The 27,958-nt window shown below is 38.7% G+C and overlaps 1 protein-coding gene across 9 annotated transcripts in view; it reads right to left on the minus strand.

Moving 5' to 3' along the window:
- The window catches only part of NRXN1 (neurexin 1), a 1,118,405-nt gene that overhangs the window by 970,997 nt on the left and 119,450 nt on the right, over window positions 1-27,958 (minus strand). For 6 of the 9 annotated variants that reach the window (XM_075925462.2, XM_014573098.4, XM_075925461.2 and 3 more), the window contains exons 3-4: window positions 13,345-13,362; window positions 9,058-9,087 (exon numbers count right to left, since the gene is read on the minus strand). In XM_075925462.2, the coding sequence (XP_075781577.1) occupies window positions 9,058-9,087; window positions 13,345-13,362 (48 nt within the window). The remainder of the gene's footprint in view (window positions 1-9,057; window positions 9,088-13,344; window positions 13,363-27,958) is intronic. The other 3 variants (XM_075925467.2, XM_075925456.2, XM_075925455.2) reach the window with 1 other exon arrangement.

Raw genomic sequence — 27,958 nt, forward strand, 5'->3', positions numbered from 1 at the left:
AAACCACATCGTTTTTCTGCTATAAAATTGTTTGTTGTCTAACTGCAAGGAAACGTTTTCCTGCTCTCTACCTTGATAGTTTTTCTCTTTTCCCAACTTCACTAAATCCCAATCTACTTTTTTGGCCTAGAATTCATATCTTCCTTCTTGTAAGAGCTTTGAGTGGTTTTGCGACATTGTTTCCTTTGTCTGCTCAATCCACTCTGAAATGTTTGTGCTAAATCTTGAATACATCCAACTTTTTCACCAATATTTTTCCCTAATAAAACAACATTCTGACTTAAAAACTATAGCAGTCCCAGCCTAATCTTGTCTCCTTTCTGGGAATGGACCAGAATAAGACCTAGAATAAATATGGTGATGGGTGTGAAAAGATCTGGACACTTAGGCATAAGAGAAAAACTGTATTTCAGTGGTGAAGTGCTAGAATTGATGATCTGTGTGCTGATTTTTCCTATATTTTTTTAAATAAATTATTTCATTTCTCGTGTTTAAACATTCCCAAATTGTCATTCTATCTATAAATTCTCTCACACATGCTGCTGATTAAGCCACAACTATCCGAGGTACATTTTGTGGGTGTCTGAGTCTCAAGACAGAACTTCCAGTTCTGCTTTTGATAATAGCTGATTTTTCTTTAGCCACATAATTTATCCAAAAACTTCTTGGAATGGTCATTTTATGGTGCTAGTTTCTACTTTATGGAGTATTAATTGTTCATAACTCAACACACAAAGATACATCTGCAACTTCAACTGCCTGACATATTATAAACCTGCTGGTTTTCACTCATTGGAAATGTCATTCATTTTGATTTAATGTAATGCAATTTTAAGTACTTATGAATCTCAACTTTTGTGACAGAGTAGTTCGGAATATGTTTCAATGAGATATTTCAAGGGAAACTGGCGAGATTAGCTATAAGTCATGCAGATAGCAAGATAAATATTTTAGGAGAGAGAGAGTGTACACAAAAAAGTGTGTGTGAGAGAGAGACAGATGCACAAACACACACAAATTTAATTTTCATAAAGTTTAGAAATACCTGCTATTATTCCACTATGGTTTCTACATAACTGTGAAACTGGTATTTTGCTGGTACTTCCCATGGAGGAGAGGAGCAGAAACAGATTAGGACATTGTTTCATTTTGGTATGCCAATGGACTATATACATTTTCAGATGTTTTACATTACATTTCTTATTTTTATTTATTTTAATACTTATGAAAATTAACTTAGAACAGTTTTGAAAGTTCCATGTTGTTTTGGTCCTATTTATACATATCAAAATATTTGTGTCCTGTAACTAGTTTAACAAATTTGAGAAATTTTAAAACTTCATTGATTTATCCTTCTCTGTAAATAGAGATAATCATGAAGTTCACTAGCTAAGGCTATGTCTTGACTGCAGAAATCTTTTGGAAGAAGCTTTTCTGGAAGAGATCTTCTGAAAAAACGTCTTCTGAAAGAGAGCAGCCACACTGCAAAAGCGCATTGAAAAAGCGATCTGCTCTTTCGAAAGATAGAATCGGAAACTGAATGGATGCTATCTTGCATGTAAACTGAGATTTCTATGGATGGAGTGGCCACCAGGACACCTGTGTTTTTTCCTCTTTCCTCTTCTTTTGAAAGAACTCCCTCTTCCCCATCCACACACGCCTTTTCTTTTGGAAAAAGGCTTCTTCCTCATAGAATGAAGATTACCAATGTCAGAAAACCCCTGTGTTCTTTTGAATGTGATTGCAGTGTGAACATAATTGAAGTTTTTTCTGAAAAAAACTCTGTAGTGTAGACATACCCTGCGTTTGCATTACTTTATAGTTTTTCTATCATATCACTTTATCATACTTTTAACAGTTTACATTCCCAAACCTTGGTAACCCCACTCTGTAGGAAACTCTTAAATTAATTCATCTGCACTGAGTCAAGCAAAATTTAACAATAGTTTATCTTTTAATATACTTAGTGTCCAAATGCAGAATAAACAGAGTAAGATTCTAATATTCTTATTTATAATGGTTAGTATCTTACTTTACCAGTAAAACTGTCTCCAATGAAATCAAATGGACTTTTACTATTGACTTCAACTGAGGTAGTATTTCACTGAGTTCAGCAAAGACAACTGTGAGGCACTATTCAGTAGGAATACAAGTATCAATTAACCAATAACAATTAACAGAATGCAGTAAAGCATTCAATACTGACATTCACTTGAGAGTTTTTTAAAATATTTAACTCTCCAAGTCTTTTTGTCCTTCTGGTCATTACATTGTATTCTCCAGATAGCCTCATGTGATGGAGAAGTGCTGCACTGACATACACTCAACAGAATCCTATTTGCATTACACAGGTTGCATATAGGATTTTTCAGTACAGAATTTAGTTTATATTATTTAGGAAGTAGACACAAATATTAGACACTCTGAAGTCATTTATCTGCATGTACATACACTGTGCCAAACACATCAAAAATCTGTAATCTGAGAGTGTTATTTACACTATTAGTCTTTGTAGAAACAGCTATTTCCTAGTCAGACATCATTTATTAGTTTCTTGTGAACTTGAATTATTAGTATACATGATTTAAAACTGTATTGAACCCATAGTCTAAGAGAACAGGAGCAGACATAGTATTAGTCAAAATAAAATACACAGTCAAGAGCAGAATATTCATACAAATATAATATAGTTAAGAAATCCACCAGGGGGTGATACCCCCTGCTCTTTACGCTCACCAAATCCCCTCTTTGGGGTAGGCAGCCCCGGGTCTCCCCCAGCTGTGGAGGCTTGGGCCGGGCAGAGGCTGCCCCGGCTCTTTCTCTCTGGCCGTGAGGGGGGAGGTCTCACATCCCTTCCCCCGCTTGCCGCTCCAGCCCTGGCTGTCCCCCATCTCACCTCCCTGCCAGCTGCCATCATGGAAAGGGGGTGGGGCCCAGGCCCCTTGCTGGGCCCCATGCTCTCTCCCCACCCCTGGTGACTGGGAGGGAGGGGGGCGAGGTTCAGGGCCCTTGCCTTCTCCCCCCCCCTCTGCTGGCTGTTGGGAAGGATGGGAGCGGGACCCTGGCTTCTTGCCGAGTCCTGTGCTCTCCCCAGCCCTGCTCTCTGACCCCTGGCCACCAGTAGCGGGGAATGGGCTTTGGCTCTTTCCTCCCAGCTGCTCGGAGGAAGGGGAGCAAGGACCAGGCCCAAGGTGGGGATGTTCCCCAGGCTCAGCCTCCCCCTGCAGAAGGCCTCTGCTGTGGCCCTCTCTGCTCCCTGCCCCCGGCCTTACTGCAAGGTCCACTCCCTCTGCACTGCCGGATCAGCACAATTTAAAACTCCGGAAGCTGCTCACCACATGGTGGGCAGCTGTCGAGGTACAGCCAGCCCCGGCTCCCCACAGCAGCAGGTCTATCTGCTGGCTTTCCTCCATGTCCCCCGCTGCCGGAGCCCTGAATTTTCTTCCTCCCTGCCCCACAAGCACACCAGCAGCAGTAGCTGACCTTTAGTGCTGCTGCTGCTCAAGAGCCATAGACTGTCAAGACGGCTGAGGGGTAGAAGGACTGTGGGACGCAGAATGACGTGATTATGTCATTCTGTTGGCCCACCGGAAATATATATATATATATAGGTTGAGAGAATAGCAACATTAAAAAGAGGTCATAGCCATTTATTTTATTCTGGTGGTTGCATTGTTAATACCGTTTTCTGGCTCCTTTCGAGAGCTAAAAGTCATTCCTTGTGAAAAATAAAACATGAACTTACGTTCACAGGCAAAATAGCTTGTAGGAATATACAAAATAAGCCTTGATCAACTGTGTATGTGGGAAGTCTCACCAAAAGGAGATGAGGAAGGTTCAGAGAAAATGGTAACACAATCAATCTAAACTGTGTTTGAATTTATCACCAAAAACTATAAATACTTTTATGTTTTATACCTAGTTATCTTATTTTATTTATTTTACTGTTTACCACTTAATAATTCAGTTTGATAACTTGTTAAGGTACAAACACTTTTATCCACTTTGTTTATTCACAATGGATGCAATTCTATAAAGAGCTGATTGAGCACCTGCAATTCTCATTACATAAAGAAATAAGCCAACAACCCCAACTCTCTTCAATGAATTGAAAGTTCCCAGCTCCTGCTAGGGTTTGGCACAATACTTACAAAAAAAATAATCACAGATAATGTAAACCAGGATCTATATTTCCTCAAAGTTATTAGATTAAATGGCCCTTCATCTGCGTGCACTTCCTTTTGGTGTGATCCAGCTGTGTGAATGGATGAAGATATGTGGCCTTGAGTACTGAAATTTTCCTAAATGCAATAACCTCTGTCAAGGTTCTCCTTTCTCTAAAGGACAGTAGGGTACATCTACACTGCACACTTATCTTAGAACTAGCCAATTAGCCCATCATAAGATGGGATTTTCAGGTCTCTCCTCCACTTTGGTCTTCTCTCCTGAGCCTCCGGTCTCTCGTTCCGGCTCCGGCTCTGGCTCTGGTTCTGGTTCTGTCTCTCTCCTCCTCCTACTGCCTCCCTGCCCCTCTCTCAGCTCTCCTCCCCCTCCTGCCTCTCACTCGGGGGAGCGCGGAGCCCAAACAGTCGCTTGCGCCACTTGCTCCCACGCAGCGGTCCGGCTGAGCTTTGCAGAAGTCAGTCGAGCGCCACGGCAGGAGGTGAAGGACGTGACTCAGGCAACAGGGCCGCCCAGAGGGAACAGCCAGGGAGGCAATAGCGCTACCAAGAGGGAACAGCAAGCATTTCAGGCAACAGCTCCTCCCAGAGGGAACAGCCAGCATTTCAGCGTTACAGACTCACAGACATTGGGCTACTATATATATGATAAGCTATTCCAGAAGAAATCCAAAATAGCTTATTTTAAAATAGCATGTCTACATTACATGGAAGCCTCGAAATTAGTCCGAGGCAGGCTCCTCTAATGTGGATGCGCTACCGAGATTTAGAGCCCCAAGAAGCACTGAGGAGTAATTACTTTAAATGGCCTAGGGGAGGAGCTATTTCAAAATAGAAGCAGTGGAGCATCCGCACTACAGCTGTTTGAAAATAGCTATTTCAGAATAGGTATTATTCCTCATGGAATGAGGTTTACAGAAGTTGGAATAAACCATCAGTTTTTTCAAAATTATTTTGAAATAATGGAAAATTGCTGTGTAGACGTCAGTTATTCCAAAATAATGCTGCTATGTAGATGCACCCTACGGCTACATCTAGACTACAAACCTCTTTTGAAAGAGGCTTTTTCAAAGGATCTTTCAAAAAAGCCTCTTTCAAAAGAGAGCATCTAGACTGCAATTACTTTTCAAATAAGTGAGCTGCTTTTTCAAAAGAGAGCACCCAGGCAGTCTGGATGCTCTCTTTTCAAAAAGCCTGTTTGCATTCAAGAATGCCTTTTTTTGAAAGAGCACTTTCAAAAGAGCTTCTTCCTTGTAAAATGAGGTTTATCGCAGTTGAAAAAACTGCCGTGTTCTTTCGATTTAATTTCAAAACAACTCGGCAGCAGTCTAGACACACGTGAAGTTTTTTCGAAAAAAGGTTACTTTTTTCAAAAAAACCTTGTAGCCTAGACACACCATGTTTTGAGAATATTTATAATATTTCAGAGAATACTGGAGAAGATCTTTAAATCTGATTTACCCACACTTTTCCAATTAATTGCAATGGGAGGCCTGTTCCTAAATCACCTAGTCAGCTTTAAAAATATTAACTACTGTGTTTTAAGTCTTCTAAATCCACTTTGTGTGTGATCTTGCAGTCCTCTCTTGGGCATTATGCTTTCATACGAAAGCAAAATTTGGGCCATCATTTCAGACATTACTTGGTCAGTGTAAACACCTGGAAATCTTTATTTCTGCTTTTCAGATGTTCAGTTTTAAAATGTTTTGATTTTTATTTACCTAGACCCATACAACAAAACTAATTGTGTGTTTTAAGATGTACAAGAAACACAGGTAAAAGTCCTAAAACGGTGGCCAAATAGGCCCAAGATTCCTTAATCAGGCATCTTGGAGTGAATATCTTTGCATAGATACAGTTTTGCATTTCCAATTGACCTCTAAAGCAAAGTATTTAATTAAAATATGAGAGGACTTGGTCTTGATGTTAGCACAAAGAAGTCTGAAATCATTTTTCCATTGCCAGAAGCTATCACTAAAGTCAATGCCAATTATAATGAAAGAATTAAACAGGTCCAAAGGAATTTGCCAATGAAAATCTCCATAAAATTGTTAGGATGAAGTTTGTTATAAGGTGTTTTGTCATAGCAGTTTTATACATCTGATGTTTCAAGGTCAAATTTCAACTGGCGTAAATTAGTGTAGTTTCCAAAAAAGTCAGTTGAATGATGACAATTTACCACAGCTGGCCCAATGTATACTCACTATTGTATATGTTATAAATATTTAGATATTCCTATTTCTCGTTTTTTGCATTTTTATCTTCTATACCATATTTACAGAACAAATGTCAGTGAAAATATCAAAACAGAAATCAGTACTCAATACTCCCACATAAACAGAATAAATATAATAAAAGAAAAACTCTGAGAATAGTACATTAAAGCAAATAATTAATTGGCTAGATGGTTCTGATATTTAATTATATCACTCTAATATAATTAGATATTAAATCTAGCTCTTCTTATATCTTCTAACTTCACATTTTTAAATATAATTTTTAAAAATAAAAAGATTGTTTGCCTAAATAGGAACAAAAATTACTTTTTTAAATTTATTTTGGAAAATTAGTCTGTGAAATAATCTTCTTAACAATGTATTTCAAATGCCATACATAATGTGCCAGTATTGTAAAACATTCATTGTGATATACATGATCTCCTGACAGATGCCATTTGCTGATTCAGGAAGCAAGGTAACTGGTACAAACTATAATGAAAAGTTTTAAGAACAGTGTCTTTTTCCATTTGTTTGAAATCTTTAATAAAACAACAAGAATCAAAGATCCAGAACTCATATAACTAGATCCCTATGCAGATACAAAATTGGTATCTACATCCGCATCAGTAAAAATGATTCACGGATATCCACATCCACATCCACGGATGTGGGTTCCTGTGGAAATAAAGCAGATATCTGTGGATTTGCAGGGTTTTACATATAATGCTTTAAATATTATGTCTCTTTTCAACTGAGCCTATATGAAGAATTTTAATGTATACAATGGAGCTAATAACACTAGAATTACAGTTTTATGTCACACACTCTTCCTTCCAAGGAACGCAAAGGGCTAAAACACTCAACGTGCTTCTGAGTTGTCTAGTTTGCACTGTAAAACAACCAGAAATCCAAATCATAGGTCACATGCCAGGCACAGTCACTTCCTGACACATGGTCACTAAAATGCGGAAAACTACATTATAATGATCAACAAAAATAGATGTAATGATGTTTAGTATATGGAAGCTAATTTCTCGATATAAATAAAACAATACATATTTCATGTTCTGAACTAGTACACAAGGAACAGAAGCTGGTATTTCTTTAGAACATTAAAATTCTTGCTATTGTTGAATATATTCTACATCAGACTTACCAAGTGGTGCAATGAAATATACCTGGCTTGATTTGTTCTCATACCAGGAAAAAAAAGGGGGGGGGGAATCCAAATATAAAACTATCCTTTTTGCATTGTTGCCTGCTCCTTCACATTTCTCCATGTCCCATTTTCACTTCAGATATGTACAAAACTAATATATTATAAGAAAAATCTTACAAACAGACGACCAGCTCATAGCAGGAACTTCTTGAAGCCAGTGTTATTCATGCTTAGACTTACATCAAGATATAGATTAATGCTGGACACATTACCTCGACCGTGTCACTGTTTGGCGACTTTGTACTTCTGTCTGTGTCTAATGTTACAGACTACAATTCACTGAGAACAGGAGGATTCATAACTCAAAAAGTGCCTGTTAATTCATCATGAATGTATGCTATAATTTTAGGTTCAGTTAGTATGACTAAAGCCAATTGTTTTAATGCTTTCATAAAAAAGGCAAACTACAAAAGAAAGTCAAATATTACCAAACAAAATCCCCCAAAACAAACGAAAAAACCAATCAACCCTATTTTCCTTACCTTTATGTTCAGGAAATGATGTAAAAACATACCTACCTCACATTATCAGTGCAAAAAGCTCTAAATATATTTGCATAACTCAGACATACTTTAAAGTATACAGATGGAATTAAAAATAAAGAAAATCATGTAATACCTTTACTTTTACCTATGGATTTGATGAAATGGTTCCATGAAGAAAGCATTTCCAGACAAAGAGAGAATAAAGAAGAGGAGAGAAACAACAGTAAGAGTCATGAGCATATGTAAATGCAATAGTATCTGAACATGAAAAGAGAAAGTTTAAAGTAAGTGTTTAAAGACAAATGGAGATGCAATCAGTATCACATTGGGAATTTTGTTTATTTGTTCCAATCATGTACATGCAGAGATACACAGAAATAACCCATGCTTTTTAAAAAGAAAGAGTGACACCGAAGTGACAAACAGTGACAAAGGAAGAGAAAAACATTGATTTGATTGTGTTGCAAAACTGTATTCTCAGCATTCCAGAAGCCAGGAGCAGGTGCTTTCTGCATGTCTCTAATAAGCCATGCATTAATGTAAATGGACTCCTCACTGGGTACAATATGATAAACTGAGTATCTTTTTTTCCGAAGCTATCTGTTCAGTGCTCTTGCGCTTCTTTTGTCTTTAACAGAATCACGCATAATTGTATTTTCTGATAAACACATGGGATTTCTCAATACCTTCTTAGCTCTCACTTTTTTTCATTTATTAACTTGCGAGAGGGAGATGGGGGAGACAGAAGGAACAAAGCTTAAAGAGCAAACTATATATATAAGTATATATATATATATATAATGAAAGAAGAAAGTTGTAACTAAAATTATGTGTTTATTTGCAGCCAAAGACAGCTTTCAAGCATTGCCCATCTTTTGCAGTGATGGATTCAAAGCAGCTACAGAACAAGAAGAAACAATGAAAGCAGAGTGGAAAAGGAACAGAGCCCATACCTTGGTCGCCCATCATCAGGTGCGCCAGACCTTGAAGGGAAACAAGAGCACAGTCAGCAATGAACAAGGGTGCACAGGAAGGTGGTGTTGTCACAGTGACAAAAATGTTTTGTGACAGGCATCTGTTTCCTATGAGATGTCTGTATCACAGAGGGAAATCAGAGAGCATTTTTCAACCACTGGTTGGAATGCTTTGGGGCAAAGTGTAATAGAACTGCAATTCAAACACTGGGAAATGCTGTAGCGTGTGTTTCTGCTAAGTAATAGTTGGAATGAGAAAAATAATAAGAAAATTATTCAAGTCCAACCAATTATTTAAATATTTCATGTATTTGATCACATTGCTTCTAATGCTTTCACCAGGAGGACTTCTTGTCCTCTAGCAGTTAAATTATATTAAAAACCCGGAAAAATGTAAACCTGAAAAATGGGCTGGGTCTGATCTTTTTCCCCTCATCAAAAATGAGCATTTTAGATAGTTAAATAAAATAGCTTCTTTGTTACATTGAGATGATAATGCAAGGAATGTCTCCTTATTTGTGTGAAACATGTGATTGCAGATTGTTTGTTCTAGAGGTAAATTAGCAAACATTCAGTCGAAGATTTTTTTAAAATCAAAGTATTAGCATTTGAAGCTAGAGATCTTTAAAATTTGTTCAAAATAAGGTTGTTCTTCAAATGCATATCTGAGATCATGCTCAGTTAGACTTGTACAGGTCAAGTTGCATTTCCAGTCAAGTGATGTGCAACTTTACTGAGTCCGTCAGGTGTGATTTCTTGAGCCTTCAAGCCAATAATATTCAGTTCTTTAGCCAAACAACAAAAAGGTGCATGCAGTTTCAGAAAGGACATTTTTATACAGAAGAAAAGGCCTAGTACTATATTGAGAGTATATAGCAATAATTTTTCCTTACATTTAAATAATTTCAAATTTTACATTTAATTTTTAAAACAGACTTCTACATAAAATTGGCTTTGCTGGGACTCATTTTTAACTGTATTTATTATTCACACAGAGTAGCTTCAATTTTCAAAGTGCACTCTTCATTTCCAACAACTATAGAAAATAAGGTATATTATTTTCCTGTTTGCAATGATTAAGTTTGATTCACACAAACAAGGTATGCTATAGATATGCTGTCTTTTACTGGAAAGCAGACTTCCTAGAGATTTCCTGCTACTTTCTAATTCACAAAGAAAATTAGATGCACAAGTGAGTTGTATTACAGGAGTGGGGAGAGTTCAAAGATGATACTTCTGATTACAATCAGTCCATATTGTTAGCTGAAGAATTGAAGGCAGCTTAGCTTCAATCACGAGCAATGTTCCCATTAAATGAACAATGGTTTCCAAACTGAAAGTCTTACTGAAATACCGTTTTAAATATGTGAATCCTCTTAAAGTGAAATCCATTAAACTCTGTTAAATATCTTAAATATCTGAATTGACCCTCTGTTTACAATCACATTTTGTTTTCTATTCTCATTTACACTATACTAAACTAAAATCAACAGAGATATTATACATTCACATTAGTGTAAATGAATGAAGAATATGACCCATAAATGTTGCTTCCACTGGTAGGGTACGTCTACATTAGCACCCTAGTCCGAACTAGGGAGGCTAATGTAGGCATTCGAAGTTGCAAATGAAGCCCAGGATTTAAAATTCCACTAGTCCGAAGTAACTGCCCGCAGCTAAGTCCTTAGTTCGAATTAACTGTTACTCCTCATTCCAGGAATTGGAAGAATGCTGTCCTATTTATGGCCTCTTTATTCCTCTAGAAATGGACTGTATTTTATAAATTTGTATTTTACTGTATTTGTGAATACTGTATAAAGCAGTAAAATTACTCATATTTACTTGCTAACTGAGGATAATGAAACTTACCTTAATATGTAAAGCTTTTTTCATATCTATGGATGAAAAAGGCTACAGAAGAATTATTGTTCTTATATTGCTCATACAATCTGAAGAGTGGTTAATAAAACCTGGGTACATCTAGTTATTTCAATCGCTGTTAGGTTTTCAAAATTGTAGGCAGTAAAAAATAGAGAACACTGATTACCATGTTTTATTGGACTGCATTACAAACAGGTCATCATGTATAAACATAACTTCAAAATAATTATTTGTGCACCTCAAATATATTTTAAAAAAGGTTAAAGTCTTTTCTTTGTGAATTAGGAATAAATTGTCCACCAACAATGCATTTTAAATAGTTGCTGTTCTCTTAATTTTTAGTTGGGCACCAGAAAAACACATCAAAGGTATGTGGAATAAGTTGGGGAAGTGCATATGAAAAAATGCCATTTTCATAATTTGGTGAGTAAGTCACATACAGAGCACAAATCACAGGGAATTTAGAGCCCAATAAACCTCCAGTGAACGTACGTAGCCTTGGTACAAATTTAGTAATAATAGAATTGCGTTAGTTTATAGCATGAATAAATTTGTGTCAACTTACTGACAGTAAATATATGTCTATCTACTTATATACCCCTAATAATATGTAGCTACCATATACTCAGAGCCAGTCTTAGGGGTGGGTGAGCCGTGACCGCATTTCGGCCTGACCTCCCAAACTCCCTGACCCTTTATTTTTGCTGGACAAACTTTCCCCAGCGTGGTTTTTTTTTTTTTTTTTTTTTTTTGCTTGGCCAGGGGCTGCCAATTGGTTAGGACCGGCCTTGCATATACTGAAACTAGAAGTATGTAAATATATCCAAGGGTATGTTAGAGTAAAGTTATGGTTGCTATATTGATCCATAATCTAAGAAAACTCTGGATTAAGTCTGCTATTCTGACTTTAATTTGCATAGATGAACTGTACTTCACCACAGAGGTGTAATAATTCTGATCCACATCTGGAACTTACATTGACTTCAATGGGTTTCATGCATGGATCAACTGTAGGTATGGGTCCTTATTTTTTACCTTCCATGCTTTTTTCAGTCTGAGTATCAATACCAATGGTAGTAATGAATTTATATTTCCTCAGAAAAAAAGGAAAGAGCCTATTACTGATGGGGGGAGGAGAAGAGAATAGCTGTGAATGTCACTGAATACTTTGATTCAAGCCTAGATGCAATATTTTCTTGGATTGTTATGTAAGCATCCAGACTGATAAATCTCTTGCCATATCTTTTATGTGCAACATGGACAGATTCAGAGGACCAAAGTACCTTGGATTCTGTATAGATCAGATCACTATGATGGCTGACCTCATTCATACACTGCAGGAATGTTATGCCACTGAGCCATGTAAGACCAGTCTCTTTGCATACCAAGCATCCTTAAAAAAATGTTAATTTTAAAAGTAGTTTGAAAACTGTATTGAAAGAAAATGTCTATAATATTGGTTCACTAAACAGAAAACAGACCAGCTATTTTAAGAATAAATAATCTTGGACATGAACCTAGTATACAAAGATTAAGCCCAGAGAGAATTTTATATGTACTATATATAAAAAGCACCTGAAAATATTGGTTTATAATGGAGATGATGAAAACGACTGCCAGCAAAAACTGAGCTATCAATGTATTAACATAGAGTACCTTTAAATACCATATTACATACATGTACACATTTCTACCAGCTAACAGATAAACTTACCAATATTCTGGCTTGATGGCCATTGTGTTTTACTGTCCATTGCCTTGTGTCTTACTTTCTTTAAAGGGACTTTATTAAATACCAATGTTAGTACTAAAAACACACTCCTCTTATTTTCCCAGCATGAAAAAGCAGAGCTGGTTATGTTGGAAACTTTGAGAAATCAAACTTTTCTGAAGCATTGTACTGAAAAGGACAATACAATAACTGATATTTATAACATAAAAAAGAAAAGAGCTTTCTATGATCCTAAATAATTAAAATATATCTTTAACATGCATTAAATTCTTTAGGAGGAAGAGGAATTATGCTCCACATTGATCAGACAAACATTATCTTGTATCATTTTTCATACAGAACACTCAAGATTTCTGCAACACTGATGAGTGAATTTTGAAAGCGATTCACACTTTGGATCGCAGTCACATAGGTATAAATCTTGGGTAACTCCATTGTTCAATAGAGGTATTCTGGATTCACACAGTATTACAAATCAGGAATTTGAATTTGACTTATGTTCTATATGGAAAAAAATTACACTGAATCAATCAACCTAAAAATCCGCATAAGGAAAATATGCAACTTACCGTGTTTAATGATATGCATACCATTATAATACTAAGCGGAAGGGAAAAATAAGAGTTTAGGAAAATAATGCAGAAAGCACCCACCTTCCACATAGTTGTCTTCTGAAAGCACATAACAGGGAAGGAGAGAAAAGGAAAACATTCATTAAGCAGCATGCAGAATGGAACTTGCCATTGCATGTCTTCATCATGCAAGGCATTAACACAACATGCAAGTGCCCAATTGCTACCATCTGAAGGGGGAAACATAAGCACCAGGGAAGCAGTGTTTCTTCTACTCAACACAATTGATGTGATATAAAACAAAATAATCCCATTTTCTCAGTGAAGAAACTGTAAAGAGTCTTTTTTGCAGTTCTTTGTGAGGCAAGTTCTACTTAATCAGAAAAAAAATCTCATAGATTTTTAGTTAGTAAATAATTAAAAACTGCTGGGTAACTTGTGATAGGGATTCTAATTATATTTTCCCCACTGGAATTTTTCTTGGTTGCCTTAAAAGCCAGACTACATTAAACAGATTTGAGCTAGCTAATTTTGGTTTTACAATATGCTGTGAAACATTTAGAACAGCCTGATCCTGAAGTCTTTACTCACTCTAGTTCAGGGGTCAAATCTTGCAATCAAATATGGCTAAAGAGCCAGTGTAGCTGGCAGAATGAGCAAGGATTGCAGGATCAGGTCCCATTATTTATTGATATTAGATAAATCTTAAAATTAATCCTGATTTTTAGCCTAACAGAAGCAGTAAAAGGCATCGGGCCCACAAAATCTGTGTAGGGAGATGGGGACTTCAATTGACTCCCTGCTGGTCAGTCAGAGGGGAGAGTTGAAACTAATGTGCTGGTGCAACATGCTGCCCTGACTGGGAAGACCTACCTCCATATCCCTCGAGCTCTTCCACTGAGGAGGTACATTACAGGAGTATTTCTCTGCTGCCCATTATGGGTCTGATTGAGTAGAGGGTGGGAGAAGGTAAGAAGGTACCAGAGGAAAGAGGAGAAGAGTGCGAGATGCACAGAGAAAAGCAGGGCAGCAAAGTTGATGAAAGGAAATACGAGCTGAGGAGTAACAAAGAGACAATGAGGGAGCCTCAGCTGGGAGAAGAGAAAAAATGGAAAAATGGGATTATTAGATCTCTCCCGGTCTCTGACTTGTCCTGGGTTCTGGGACTGCAGGATTTGACCAAATTCCATTATAACTGATTTTCAATACGAGTCTTTTTGATGGAATTAACTTTTAAATATCTCTTAAGATCTGATTTTGTTCCAGATCTAGTGCAATCTGGAACAAAATCAGGCTCAACAGTTTCTTTTACTAGTTCATAATCATGTTCTCTATATATCAATATGCTGCTAAATATTAAAAATCTGTTACGAATTAAATTGTATAAAATAAATTATGTTGTGTTGTTTTATAATCTGCTTTACATCAGCTCTTGAGATTTTTTTATACTTTAAATGATAATGTATGGGTTGTCACTATTTGAGAATATTCATTATGAACATCTAATATGTAGGGCTTTAATCCTGTCTGAATTCAAGAAGAGAAAAGACTTGACGAAATGTTCATTTTAATGTTACTTTAAAACACCTTCTCCATACATACATCAACTCACACTTGTAAAAACTCTGTGCTTGTAACTTCAGTTTGCCATGAAAGTGCAATCAATGGATAATAACCATTACATGCATTTAGGAAAATAACAGAATGAAAAAAATGAGCATGAATAGGAGAATTCTAGTTGTAAATTAAAAAAAAAAAAAAAAAAAGCAAGACCCACAAATTATGACAACCATAGAAAAGATGAAAAACTCCCCTTTCCATAAAATATTTTCCCTATCTCTGTGATCTATTATAATGATCTTTTGAGTGTTAAAATAATTTATTTTATAAAGAATTCTATTTAACACTGTAATTCCTTTTAGTGCAAACATTGTTTCCTTCCTATTAATTACAATAAAAAAGCAAATTAAAAAAAATAAATTAGTTACTAAAATCACATTATACCTTTAGTCTACTTCCTTGTAGTACAAATGTACACAAGATACCAATATTGGGATGAGTTGGCATTATTGTTTTAGCTCCAGAGATAAGTAGATACAATAAATAAACTTGCAAGTCAGCTCTGAATTTACTGAAATCAGATGACATTATGAAACTGATAAGCCTGGGAGTAGGCTTCATGTCTCTGAATTTATGACTTTGCTTTATACTAAGGTCCAGCTCCTCAACTGATACAAATTGGAATAATCTGAAGATAATCAAGCTACACTGATATATGCTAGTCAGGACTCTGGCCCTAAATATTTAATTGTGTGACTAACCTTTCAAAATAGTTGCACAGTAAACTTATTTAACTTATTTTTTAATAAAAGTTACATTAAAAGTGTTGAGTATTGTCCACTGAACAAAACAGTCTGGGATATATATCACCAAAAGGCATATGGGATGGTAAACTCTTTTAAGAAATATTTCTTTCTCTCTTTCTCCACCAACAAATTTATCAGTAATTTCAAGCACACAAACAGGCTGAATTTTTAAGTTAAAGATTTTTCATATAAAGAGCGTAGTAAAAACAAAATGTGTATTTGTGTGTAAGGAGAGTCTTTAAACTGGTAAGATATTTTAAGGCGTTTCTATGAGTACACATATACACTGCACGGTTATTTTGGTATACCGGAGTTAGCTATTTTGGGATATACCCAGAATACATCCCAGCATCTACACAAGCCACCCATTATTTCAAAATATTTTTAGAAATAACAGGTGTGCTATTTCACCATTCCAGTAAACCTCGTGGCACGAGGGATTGAGGTTGGCTTGAAATAGCGCATTATTTTGAAATTTGGCACTGTGTAAACACACCAAATTTCAAAATAGTTTTGAAATAAGATATGCAATTTGTGTAGCACAAATTGTGTATCTTATTTCGAGTTTAGGGTTCTGTGTAGATGCACTCTATATTACATAAGCATTTTTATTGATGTTAATATTGTTATATTGTAACTGATCCTCATGTGGAGACCATTACACTGCTATCTTGTGATGTATATATCATACTAAATCTTTGTCTAATTTTCCTGATTCCCATGCTACTTTGATATGTGTGAGTGTGTATATACAAGGGTGTGTCTTTGTGAGTGTCTTTTAGAGTGAGACATTGCCTAGTGTTGTAAATACAATCTGAGGAATCTGAATATTCTAAATTCTAATTTTGGTTCTTACTCATTTTGGTGTTAGGCCAAACACAACACAAGTCTAATCATACAAGATGCAAAGTGTGTCCCATAAAGTGGTGAGCAACCTAAATTTCCAGTGAAGTCAGTGAACTCTGAGAGCATTTAGTACCATGCTAAAATGCTCAGCATCTTGCATAAAAGGACATGAATCTCTCTGGCCACTTTTCTCCATCAGTAAAATGGAAATAAAAATAGTCAGATTTACAGAAATGCTTAGAGGATGTCTCTGAATCATAAATGTTAAATATTATTCTCGGCAATATTACAATATTGCTAATTTCTACAATATAATATAAATATAGAGATTCACCCATACCTCCACTGGAATTAGAATTGTGTCATGTTGATATAATAATTTATATACAACAAAAGCAAGCCCAACACCATTAATGTCATTGGAGATATATCCACTTACCTTAGGTCTGAATTTAAGCCATTAAACTTTATTTAACTTAAGGTTTTACATCTACCTTCACATTAATACAAAGTGCCCTAACTCATTATATTAAGCCATATTTCTATAATATTGGTACTGCAGATAGGCAGCACCACAATGAAAGCTTCAGGGGGCACTGGACCTCAGATAAGCATAATGGCCTCTCCCGGAAACTGCAGACTGCATGCCACACTTCAGCAGTTCATTCCTCTCCATATCTAGCAAACCATGGTCTCACCTCATCTCCATCCATTTTGGGCCAGCTAGACTAGAAAGCTAGGCAGGTGCTGTGAAGACTAGCATCTTGGGCAGGAAGGTCTAAGCAGTCCAGACAACATTTCTATGGCAGACTAGAAAAATACTGCATTCTTTGGAGGAGGGAGAATGGAGGAAAAAGATAAAGGCCCAGTACAAATGTCAGCAAAGTGGATCCAAAGCTATTCTTCTCAAAGATTTCCATTTGTGCAATCAGATGTATTCCTCTGAGAAACAAAATCATGCTATTTGATCCAGGACCAACTCTCATCCTCATCAAGGCTTTTTCCATCAATAGCTATACAGAGAATGGGTATAATCTCTCCCCTCACATCCTTGCTTCAATTTATTATTTAGATTGGAGTATCTTCTGTCAGGACTTTCTTACTTCTGTCACAATTACAGTGACTATTGCACAGAACCATATACATAATTGGTGCCATATCTATACCTGTTTTTAAGGGCTGATTTTCTTCACATTTGCACTACTGTAAACCAGAAGTAATGGTACTGAAATCAGTGGAGCTTTACCAGTATAAAACTGGTATAGAAGAGAAGAATCAGGCCTAGTACAGTCAGATTTTATGCCCTCCTCATTCACATGTGATTCATCTCCCATCCTCACTCTGTCACATTTACCCACATTTACACTCATTCTAAGGGAATCCTTTGCTTCAAAGAACAGCTCTGGTGGGCTGCAATGGAGGCTTAAACACTGAGGACCAATCTCACTAGCAACTGGGTGTTGCAGGGGATGACTTTGCACATTCCCTATCAACTTCTTGTACAGCAATGGTTGAATCACATTTGCTCTACCGCTACAGGCAGGCTGCAGAGGCAGAAGGAGCTGAAAATACCTGTGATGTCAACAACGAAGAAAAAAGACAGATCTTGCAGGGAATCAGCCCACTATTCTTGTTGTCTCATAGCCCAGTCTGAACCAGATCACTGGCCCTTTATTGCTCTGTTCCTCTCTACATGCAAGAACTCTCTTTGGGCTTAGTCTGCTCAGGGTGTGTACTGTCTGGACCTATATATGCCACACAGTTATTTCACGGCACAAACACCCCAGAAATCCTGCTGTGAACATCTTTCTTGTAATTTAAAACACATTCTGCTGTCAACTACACTGCTATAAACCCAGACTTACCCTCACTGATGTAAATTGGAATAGCTCCATAAACTTCGGATGAGCTATGTCAATGTGCATCATTTGATAATCTGGGCTACTATCTTCTATGAGATCATTTCAGGTTACACCAATTTAGAAATGAACAAAATCTGGACTAGGGAAGTAAGCAACTAGTTGACTAGTGATGTGACTAGTTGTCCCGTCCCTCCCCCCCGCTGCCTTTATTGGGGGGAGCAGAAGCAGGTGCTGGTGGGAGCCAGCTTAAAAGCTGGTTCCCCCAGCACCATCTCCACGAGGGACAGAAGAGATAGAGGCACAGTGGGAAACAGTGTGAATGGGGACTGAAGCAGTCTCTGCTCACACAACTTCTTCTGCAATTCTGCTTCTGAAACGTACATCAGCCCCACTGGTGTGGTAGGGGCTGCGGGATGAGCCTGGGGCTCACGGGAAGGGTTGGTATGCAGGAGTCAGTGCAAGATCTGAAAGGGAGTTTGGGTGCAGGAAGGGATGTAGACTCTGGGAGGAAATTTGGAAGCAGGAGAGCATGAGGGGTTGAGATGTGGGTAGGAGCTTGGGAATGGGAGGAGGTGCAGGCTCTGGGAGCAAAGTTAGATGGGGTGTGGGTTCTGGGCTGGGGCAGAGGTTTGGGTTGTGGAAGGGAACTAGGGGGGAGTGCTTATTTTGGATAATTCTTGAAAATGACTGGCACATCCTTCTAGCAGGAGCTCCTAGGTGAGGGCAGGGAGCTCTGCACTGCTCTTGTCCACAGACACTAGCCTTGCAGCTCCAACTGCAGTAGCCTTCAAGAGATAGCACCTGATTCCAGGAGACTCCCAGAGAAACTGGGAGGTTTGGCAACCTTAAATGATCTTCCATGTAACGGAACACTGTATGAGAAGTCTAGAGAAAGATGAGGAAAATACCAGAGAGGCAACAGGCTTGCCTTCTCATGCAGAATGAGACATAGGTGTTCTCCTCCAAACAAGGCACTCCAGCACATAGTTGGTTCCTGTGATCTCACTCATAACAATTCTTCACCAAGATAAGTCAATTAGACCCAATCAGTTACACCTCTATACATCTGGGGTAAGTCTAGACTACAGGCTTTTGTTGACAGAAGTTTTGTCGACAAATACTGTCAACAAGCTTCTATTGACAAAGAGCGTCTAGACTACATTCATTTCTGTCTACAAAGCAAGCCACTTTGTCGACATGACAGTGTAGATGCAAATGACAATATAGATGCAATAACGCTTTCTGTCGACATAACTCTGTCAACAAAAGCGTTATTCCTCATAGAATGAGGTTTACAGCCATCGAAGTTATGTTGACAGAACTCAACAGTAGTGTAGACGCAGGTATAGTTTTGTCGAATAAAGTCCACTTTTGTTGACAAAACCCTGTAGTCTAGACACGCCCTTGGAGTAAATCCATTGAGTTCTGTAGAGTTATTCCAAACAAGGCTGTCCTCATAGGATGTGGGACTGTAACTTGGAACACACGGCCCTTGAAAAGGACTGAGATTTCTTTTTGTTAAACAATTGAACATGGCCTCCCAGTGCAATGCAGTGGACAAAGAACTAATGCAATACTCTGAGGCATAAAATAAATATGGAATAAAAGTACAGAAGTGGTATAACTTCTCTGACCTGCACCCCAACTTCTTCATAGTGATATTATGCTATGATTATGGCATAATTATGATGCATTTGTTCAAGCCTAGTCATGTAAGGCAACATTAGAAAAAGTTATGATTTGCTCATTATGAGTATCCTATTTTTATCCATTTATAATTTTTATCTGAAATTATAAATATTGACTCTGTATCTGTATTCCAAATGTGCTATTATGGGTGACATCCACAAATAGTCTTTGAGGCATAACAATGAAGAAGCCAGATGGAACTGATGATCCATCTGCAAGGAAAGAAACTGCTTGAATTTCCTGGGGGCATTTTGGACAGCCTATAAATAATGGCTGCTATCATTCTACAAGGACATGTGCAGGGGCTGGTCAGAAAGCATACATGTAATTGAAGCTGGGTATATGCATACCTCTGTGACTGTTGCATGGAAATGTAGAACAGGGAGCACATATGCAGTTTGTTACCACAGCACAGAGAAAGAGGGAGTCCAGGCTGATGGGTTGGAGGACTCAGTGGTACCGCAGTTCGAGGTGACATGTGGTGAGGGGACAACACATCACAACCTCTATATATGGCAGGGGTGGAGAACTTCTCAACCATGCACTTGATCTAGCCCCCTGCTTAATTTGATCCAACCCATGGCAAGTCTCTATGTCATAAGCCCAAAATCCTGAGCCTTGGCACCTCCAAGTGGGGCAGGAGCATGAGTGCTGGCACCCGAAGCCTATTCCCACTATAGGCAAGTCCATATTAATGAAGGGGTTTTAGAGACTGCAGCCCAAGCCCATGGGCTAAAGAGGGTAGGGGACGGCATAAAGATCTTTAAGGGTACGTCTAAACTACATGCCTCCGTCGACGGAGGCATGTTGATTAGCCAGATCGGCAGAATAAAATAATCGCGGCTTCATTTAAATTTAAATGGCTGCCCCGCTCTGCCGATCAGCTGTTTGTCGGCAGATCGGGGCAGTCTGGACGTGCCGCGCCGACAAAGAAGCCTTTCTTGATCAGCACAGGTAAACCTGGTTTCACGAGGCATACCTGTGCCAATCAAGAAAGGCTTCTTTGTCGACGCGGCACGTCCAGACTGCCCCGATCTGCCGACAAACAGCTGATCGGCAGAGCGGGGCAGCCACTTAAATTTAAATGAAGCCGCGATTATTTTAATTGCGGCTTCATTTCCCTCTGCCGATCTGGCTAATCTACATGCCTCCGTCGACGGAGGCATGTAGTCTAGACACACCCTAAAAGTCCAGATCTTCTGGGGAGGGATTCATAGCCAATAGGAGCTGGTGTGGTGGGGAGCGGGGAGAGAACATGGTGTCACCTGTTTCCTACTTCACACAAAATGGGAGCTGCCCCCAGGTAAGTGTCCCACACCCCAAAAGCCTGTCCAAGCCCTGAGCCCCCTCCCTTCTAGAACTCATACCCCAACCCTGAGCCCACTCCAGCACCCTAATTCCTAACCAGACTCCACATCTTCACACCAACCTTTTGCCCTGAGTCTCCACACACATTCTGAATCTTTTGGACCAAGCCTGGAACCCCCCCACTTGCACTCCAAATGCCTCTTCCACAACCCCACTCCAGAGCCCACACCCTACCCCTCCTGCGTTCACCTGCCTATAATCTGAACCCCTCATTTTTGCCCCACCCCAGAGCCTAGGGAGCCCCATAAAACCTAACAGTCCCAGACTCCCAGAAGAGTTAATCTGGACCTGACTATGGGTACGTCTAGACTACTGCGTTTTGTCGACAGAAGTTTTGTCAACAGATACTGTCGACAAAACTTCCATCGACAATTTGCGTCCAGACACATGGAGTTCTGTCGACAAATCAAGCCGCTTTGTCGACAGAACTCCGTAGTCTGGACGCAACGTTACAGGCAATAACACCTTCTGTCGACAGAACTCTGTCGACAGAAGGTGTTTTGCCTCATAAAATGAGGTATACCAGCGTCGACAAAACCGCAGAGTTCTGTCGACGTTATGTCGACAGAACTCCGCGGTAGTGTAGATGCTGGTATTGTTTTGTCGACAAAATTCCACTTTTGTCGACAAAACTAGGTAGTCTAGACACACCCTATATGTGAGCTGAGTGAGGTTTTTCTTTCTTACTTTTATTTTTTTTGCCTTTTTTGGCCCCCAACTGATTTTTCTAAATCAATGGCCCCTGACAGAAAAAAAGGTTCCTTACCCCAATGTCTGACATTAGTGAGGCCACTATAGCAATAATGTGTACAACTTGCTGTTCACAGTTGAAAAAAATGAGAGGAATTCAAAAATTGTTAACAATTCGTGATCTAAAAAACATGACTTACAATGAGAGTCTTAAGCTGCTCCTTCTATGCAACATATCAAAGAGAAGGTTAATTAGGTGCTTTGATTGTAGTCAATATTTATCTATGCATGGAGAAAATATCTGATACTGGAGGCTTTTTAACCTAGCAGACAAAGTCATAAAAATATCCAATGGCTGGGAGTTAAGTTGACAAAGTTCAAACTGGAACTGGAATGTATATTTTTAATGGGGAGGAATTAACTGGATCTCTTTCTAAGAGACAGGCTGTCGTTCAATCCCAAGATTTCAGGCAACACATAAATATGACTGGAAGAAGTTTTCTGACCTGTGACACATGCGGGAGGTCAGGCTAGATGGTCACAATGGTCCCTTTTGGTCATGCTGGCTTAACTGACAGCAAAAACAGAGCACAAACATTAGTGACTATTTTGACATCCCTCTCAAATGAAAGTACTTTTCTCTCTTAACGCCATTTACTCCAGTAAAATACACACTGAGAAAGAAATATTTCCTCTTAAGAATCTTAAAAATCTTGTTTAAATAAATCTCAAAAAGAGATTTATATAAGCAAAGTGTTACTCTAATTTCCAATGAGGAACATGCTCTGCCTCCATTTGTGGTAATCTTATTTCTATGTACTGCAACATTTCTAATTTCCTTCCCACTTGCCTGCAAAGGAGATAAGCAGAATCAAAATCAAACAGGATATAATGAAGTCAGTACTCCTTCTAAGGTATATTGTTATGCTAGATTGTTCAATTCCCACATAGTTGTAACATTATTCTATCACTAATCAACACAAATATATTAAAAGTGAAGTTTTCCAAGGTGGTTTTAATTGAGGTTATTAGTTCAATTGTAATAGACTAAGGCAGGGCTACTCAACTTTGGAAGCCCCGGGGACCACAATGATACTCACAGCACATGCTAAGGGCCACAACTTAAGTGTGGTTGCATATACATGCAAATATATATGTAAATATATGCTAATAGCTTCTTTCACACTGATGGGCAAGACTGCACAACACGCAGGCCCCATTTAAGTCAATTCTGCTGATAGTAATAAAAAGCAATATTTACCCAATTTCCACCCACATGACAGCACTTTTAATGAGCAATGACAGTCCAAGAATTTAACTACTAAAATGCATATCAACAGAAGACCATTATATGAACTACTTTTTTGTTTTGGCTCCCACCCGTGGGCCGCAAGCAGGCCACGGGCCACATGCGGCCCACAGGCCGTGTGTTGAGTAGCCCTCGACTAAGGTATTGTATTATCATCTATTTTTAAATGCAATACAAACTGGTGGGCTGAGGCTTTATCACAATCACGTAAGTGGGGCACATAGTTCTTATTTAAACATCTTCTCTTTAAACTGTTCCTAAGCAATTGACTGTAAACTCTAAACAATTACTAGCCCACTTCTCTTTGGAAATCCCAGAATACTCACAAGTATTCTTCCACCTGAACAGAACAGGCCTCTTTCCCTGTCCTCTCCCAGAAGGTCTTGGTGTACTGATGAAAACTACTTCTCTGTGTTAAATTACAACAGCCAAGTAATTCCACATCACTTTTTTTCCATTTATTCATTAAACCTTAACTTTTCTTCTTGCCTCAGGTGGACTTGCTTTGTTGCAAACCTACAGAACATAAGGCTTTTGATCTGAAGTTCAGGGCCTAGGAAAGTTCTCTGGAACTGCTTAAAAAATCTAAAGGCTTTTGGCATGCTTATAGCAATTAGCACCACAAGTGCCATGACTGCAGAAGCCAAAACAATGGAAGTGACCTGAAATAGATTAGAGGAACAATAAAGATGGATGCTACCAGCATGAGTTCAAAGAAGAGACTCCTGAATCTATAAGACCTGCTGTCATCAAAATTCATATGCAGCAGGAAAGTGTTCTTTCCCTCATAGATAACAAACACAAATAAAATAAAATTAGATGTCAACTTCTATTTTCTAGAGGTTTTTGTTTTGTTTTTGTTTTGTTTAAAGTGAAACCAGGGAGTGAAATCATGGTCTGATTTAAGTCAATAGGAATTTTGCCATTGACTTAAGCAGGCCTTGGATGTCACTCCAGGTGTGCATGGAGGAACAAAGGACTTCAGAGAAAGTCAGGCTTCAGATGAAAATCTCCTCTCACTTAAGGCACATCTGGGTTCTTCTCACTCACAAATGAGGTTAATCAAACAAGGAAACAATCAAAACTAGCTTAAGCTCTTTCTTCCCTTTCAAGGATCTATTTTTTGTGACAACTTTGTTTTTAAGGAAACTTTTATTCTCCCCTCACCAACCAACCACTCTTTACAAATTCCTCTCTTTTACCTCTGGCAGTTGGGCCCTGTAGTTTAGATTAACCACAGATACATCATACAGATTGGGTAGGAAAACTTGGTTATATGGGGTCTGGCTCTATTTTGGGAACTATACTCACCTACCTATCTACGAACCAGAGGGTAGTATATTCTGTGTTACATATATTCCCTTTTTCTGTGCAGAATTATTATTCCATCAGGTTTCCTCCAACTATTACTTAGCTTTTTTGGATGCTTGGCATAAAAATATTTTCTTGACTTCCATTATTATAGTCTTATGAACCAACCTAATTGTTGTGGAAAGGATAAGAGATCTGCATGATGAATGGGAAGGTGTGGCAGAGCTCTGGCTATGCCTGTGGATCCTACACTTCTGGCAGATAGTGTTCAGCCTCAGAGGCTGGCTGCATCCCATCACATGGCTAATTTCTCTTATTAGAGGCAGGGTTTATAGCTTACAGAGCCATACTCATCATAAGCTAGTCTATAATATGGGGATGAAACCACTCTATAGTTCTGGTCTCCCTCTCCAGGGACAGACTCTGTAATGGTGTGGGGAGGATTGGTGGAACCCAGGCCCACTCACTATTCCAGGTTCTAGCCCAGGGACCCTGGGGCAGCAGCAACAGATAGGGTTTGTTCTATTCCCTGTCTGGCAACTACTGCCCTTGGCCACTTCCCCAAACAATCCCTCCCAATACCTTTCATCTAGTGCCTGAGCAGCTTATCCTGACCCTCCAACACACTCTACCTGACTTGCAACTCCCAGCTCTCACCCAGATTCTTCTCACTCTCAGAAATTTTGGCTCCTTCTACCTCATACATCTTAAACCTAACAGGAAAGGAGGTCTTTAAACCAGGCTCAACTGGTTCTTGATTGGCTCCAGGTGATATGATTAGCCTGACTTCCTTGGCTCTGGAAGGCTACAAATTGGCTTCCTAACTGGCCTGATTGTCAAGACTGCTTCTGCAAAGTTCCTGCTGGTTCTAGGCCAGCCCCTGTCACTTTACCCAAGGAACAAAGACCTACTTAATCTAGGGCTAACATATCTCTCTTCGAGTTCTCTTCTATAGCCATCTGACCTGACTCAGTCACATAAGGGTATTTCTGTTTCTGGATATCCCAGGAAATCAGTTAACTAAATTGCCTCTTTTATTCTCCCTCATTACCCAACCACTCTTACAGGAGTTAAACCCAAAGACAGTGGGTCTCCAGGAAGTGTTGGCAGGGAGCCAGGAAAGCCAATGTAAAGAGAGTGTGAGTTTCTGAAAAAGCAGTGATCTGCCTGCTGCTGTCTTTGTTTGTGAGGTCAGAGCAAGAGCTGGGAGAGATGGACTGAACAACATAGAAGGCATGGAATTTCCAGTGATATCCATGTCTAGGAAAGACTAAACCTTGGAACAAAAGATGTGAGTAGGACAGGGAATGTTTAGTTAGATAGAGTCAGGTTATTTTCTTCATTTTGGAGTTTGGTTGAACTCCCCTGTCCTAAGACCATGTGCCCCTACCCCCACTATACACTGTAACTTTTAAACTAAATCCCTGGGAAGCAATTCTCTGTGCTTTTAATCTACTCTTTTCCCCCTGTTGTTTTGTATGCTTAGCAACCAGGTATGCTTTACCAAGTATGTCTTCTTTGTTTTGTTAATAAAATCACCTTTTTTTTTAACTATAGTCTGATTCCTGTATCCTAGATAGCTGGAAGTTCAACATGCACATGCCTGAGACTGAATAGTCAACTATTAGGTGGTATTAAAGAGCTTGGTGTATCCCTGCGAAATGAGCACACTGAGGCTACGTCTAGACCGCAGCGCTATTTCGGAATACCAGAAGTATCCCTAAATAGCTAGTCCATGTCTTTTGAGCATGCTTATTATTTAAAAATAAATCCCCAGAATAGCGCTCTATTTCAAAATTTAGTGCTTGTAGAAAGTGCCATATTTCAAAATAAGCTATTTTGAAATTAGATCAAAATAAGCTATGCAATTTGTGTAGCGCAAATTGCGTAGCTTATTTTGAGGTAAGGGAGAGGAGTAGATGCACTCCGATAGTTCTTTGGGAAAAGCATTTTTTCACATGCTAACATTGTATGTCACATGAACTCATCTCCTGGGCAACGACAAGGAAGTTATTTCTAGCATCTAGTTCTGGATCCATGACTGCTCCCATCTCAATAACTATACAAGAAGAAGAACTAGCAGCAGCACAATTTAAGGGAGCTGTACTGACTGGCAGTGAGGCAATGTCTATGAAGAGACAGCTCTGCTATAAGTGCTTTATTTCTTGATGGATCACAGATTACAGTTGTCCTCATTTTTTGAAAACTGTCACTTTACATCCTCTCATTCAGGATCCTTTGTTCCCTTCCCAAAGATTTTATGTCTGAAACATAAGTTTTGGACTTAAACCACAGCTCTATTAATATTCTCCTCCTGAGTCTATAACACCTTAACATTAGACGATGATAAAACTGACTTTTGGAATGTTACCTTAAGGCAGTATTTCATGTGTCTCAGTAGCTTAGTATGCCAGCATACTGCTAGAGTGCCAGCAATGAAGCATCTCTGATCCCATGTGATTTTCACAAGCCATAGAACCACTTTAAGCTGGCAAAGTTGTTTGAATTCACAGGTATTGGCTATATTAAATAAAAGTAGCATAGGATTTCATTGCAATGAATAACTGCTAAAATGGAATCAAGAGCAATTATTATAATCCTCCTTAAAAAGCAAAAGACACCATCATATATAAACACAAGATTTATAATGAACTTCAACGAGACTGAGTCAAAATAAAGAGTTTTGTAAAAATCATAAAAACAGCAACTAGGTTTAGCTAAGTATGTGGAATAGCTGTGGGTGTCTTATCTCACTACTACAGATACACTTTTAAAGTTATAAGAAAGTACTATAACAGCTGTGGCCAACCCGCAGCTCATGAGCCACATGCAGCTCTTGCTCCCAAAAGTGTGGCTCACGAAGCTGCTCCTGCACCCCCCCGAAGGTCCCCTGCCCCCTTTTGGCCCCCAGCTTCCCTGTGCTTACTGGGTCAGAGCTGTGGGGTTTTAAAAATGGCGCCCAAGATGGTGGCCGTCTTAAAGGGGCAGCCTCCTTTTTTATATTTTTTTTAATTCTTTTTTTTTTTTGTTCAACAATTCTGGTGCAGCTCTTTGCATTTTTTCTGCCACTGTTTTGGCTCTCTCTGTTAAATGGGTTGGCCACCCATGTACTAGAAAATTTACTCAATGTTGCACAAGTCCTTCAAAGCAGGGTGCTGAGAGTGTGGGGGATGCAAGAGTTAGGGCAGGGACTTTGGGATGTGGGAGGAAACTTGGGGAAGAGGATGGGAGGCTAAAGGCAGGTGGTGGAGCAG

This window comes from Pelodiscus sinensis, chromosome 3, assembly GCF_052426305.1.
Source record: "Pelodiscus sinensis isolate ZL-2025 chromosome 3, ASM5242630v1, whole genome shotgun sequence".
In the NCBI taxonomy this organism is placed as follows: Eukaryota; Metazoa; Chordata; order Testudines; family Trionychidae; genus Pelodiscus; species Pelodiscus sinensis.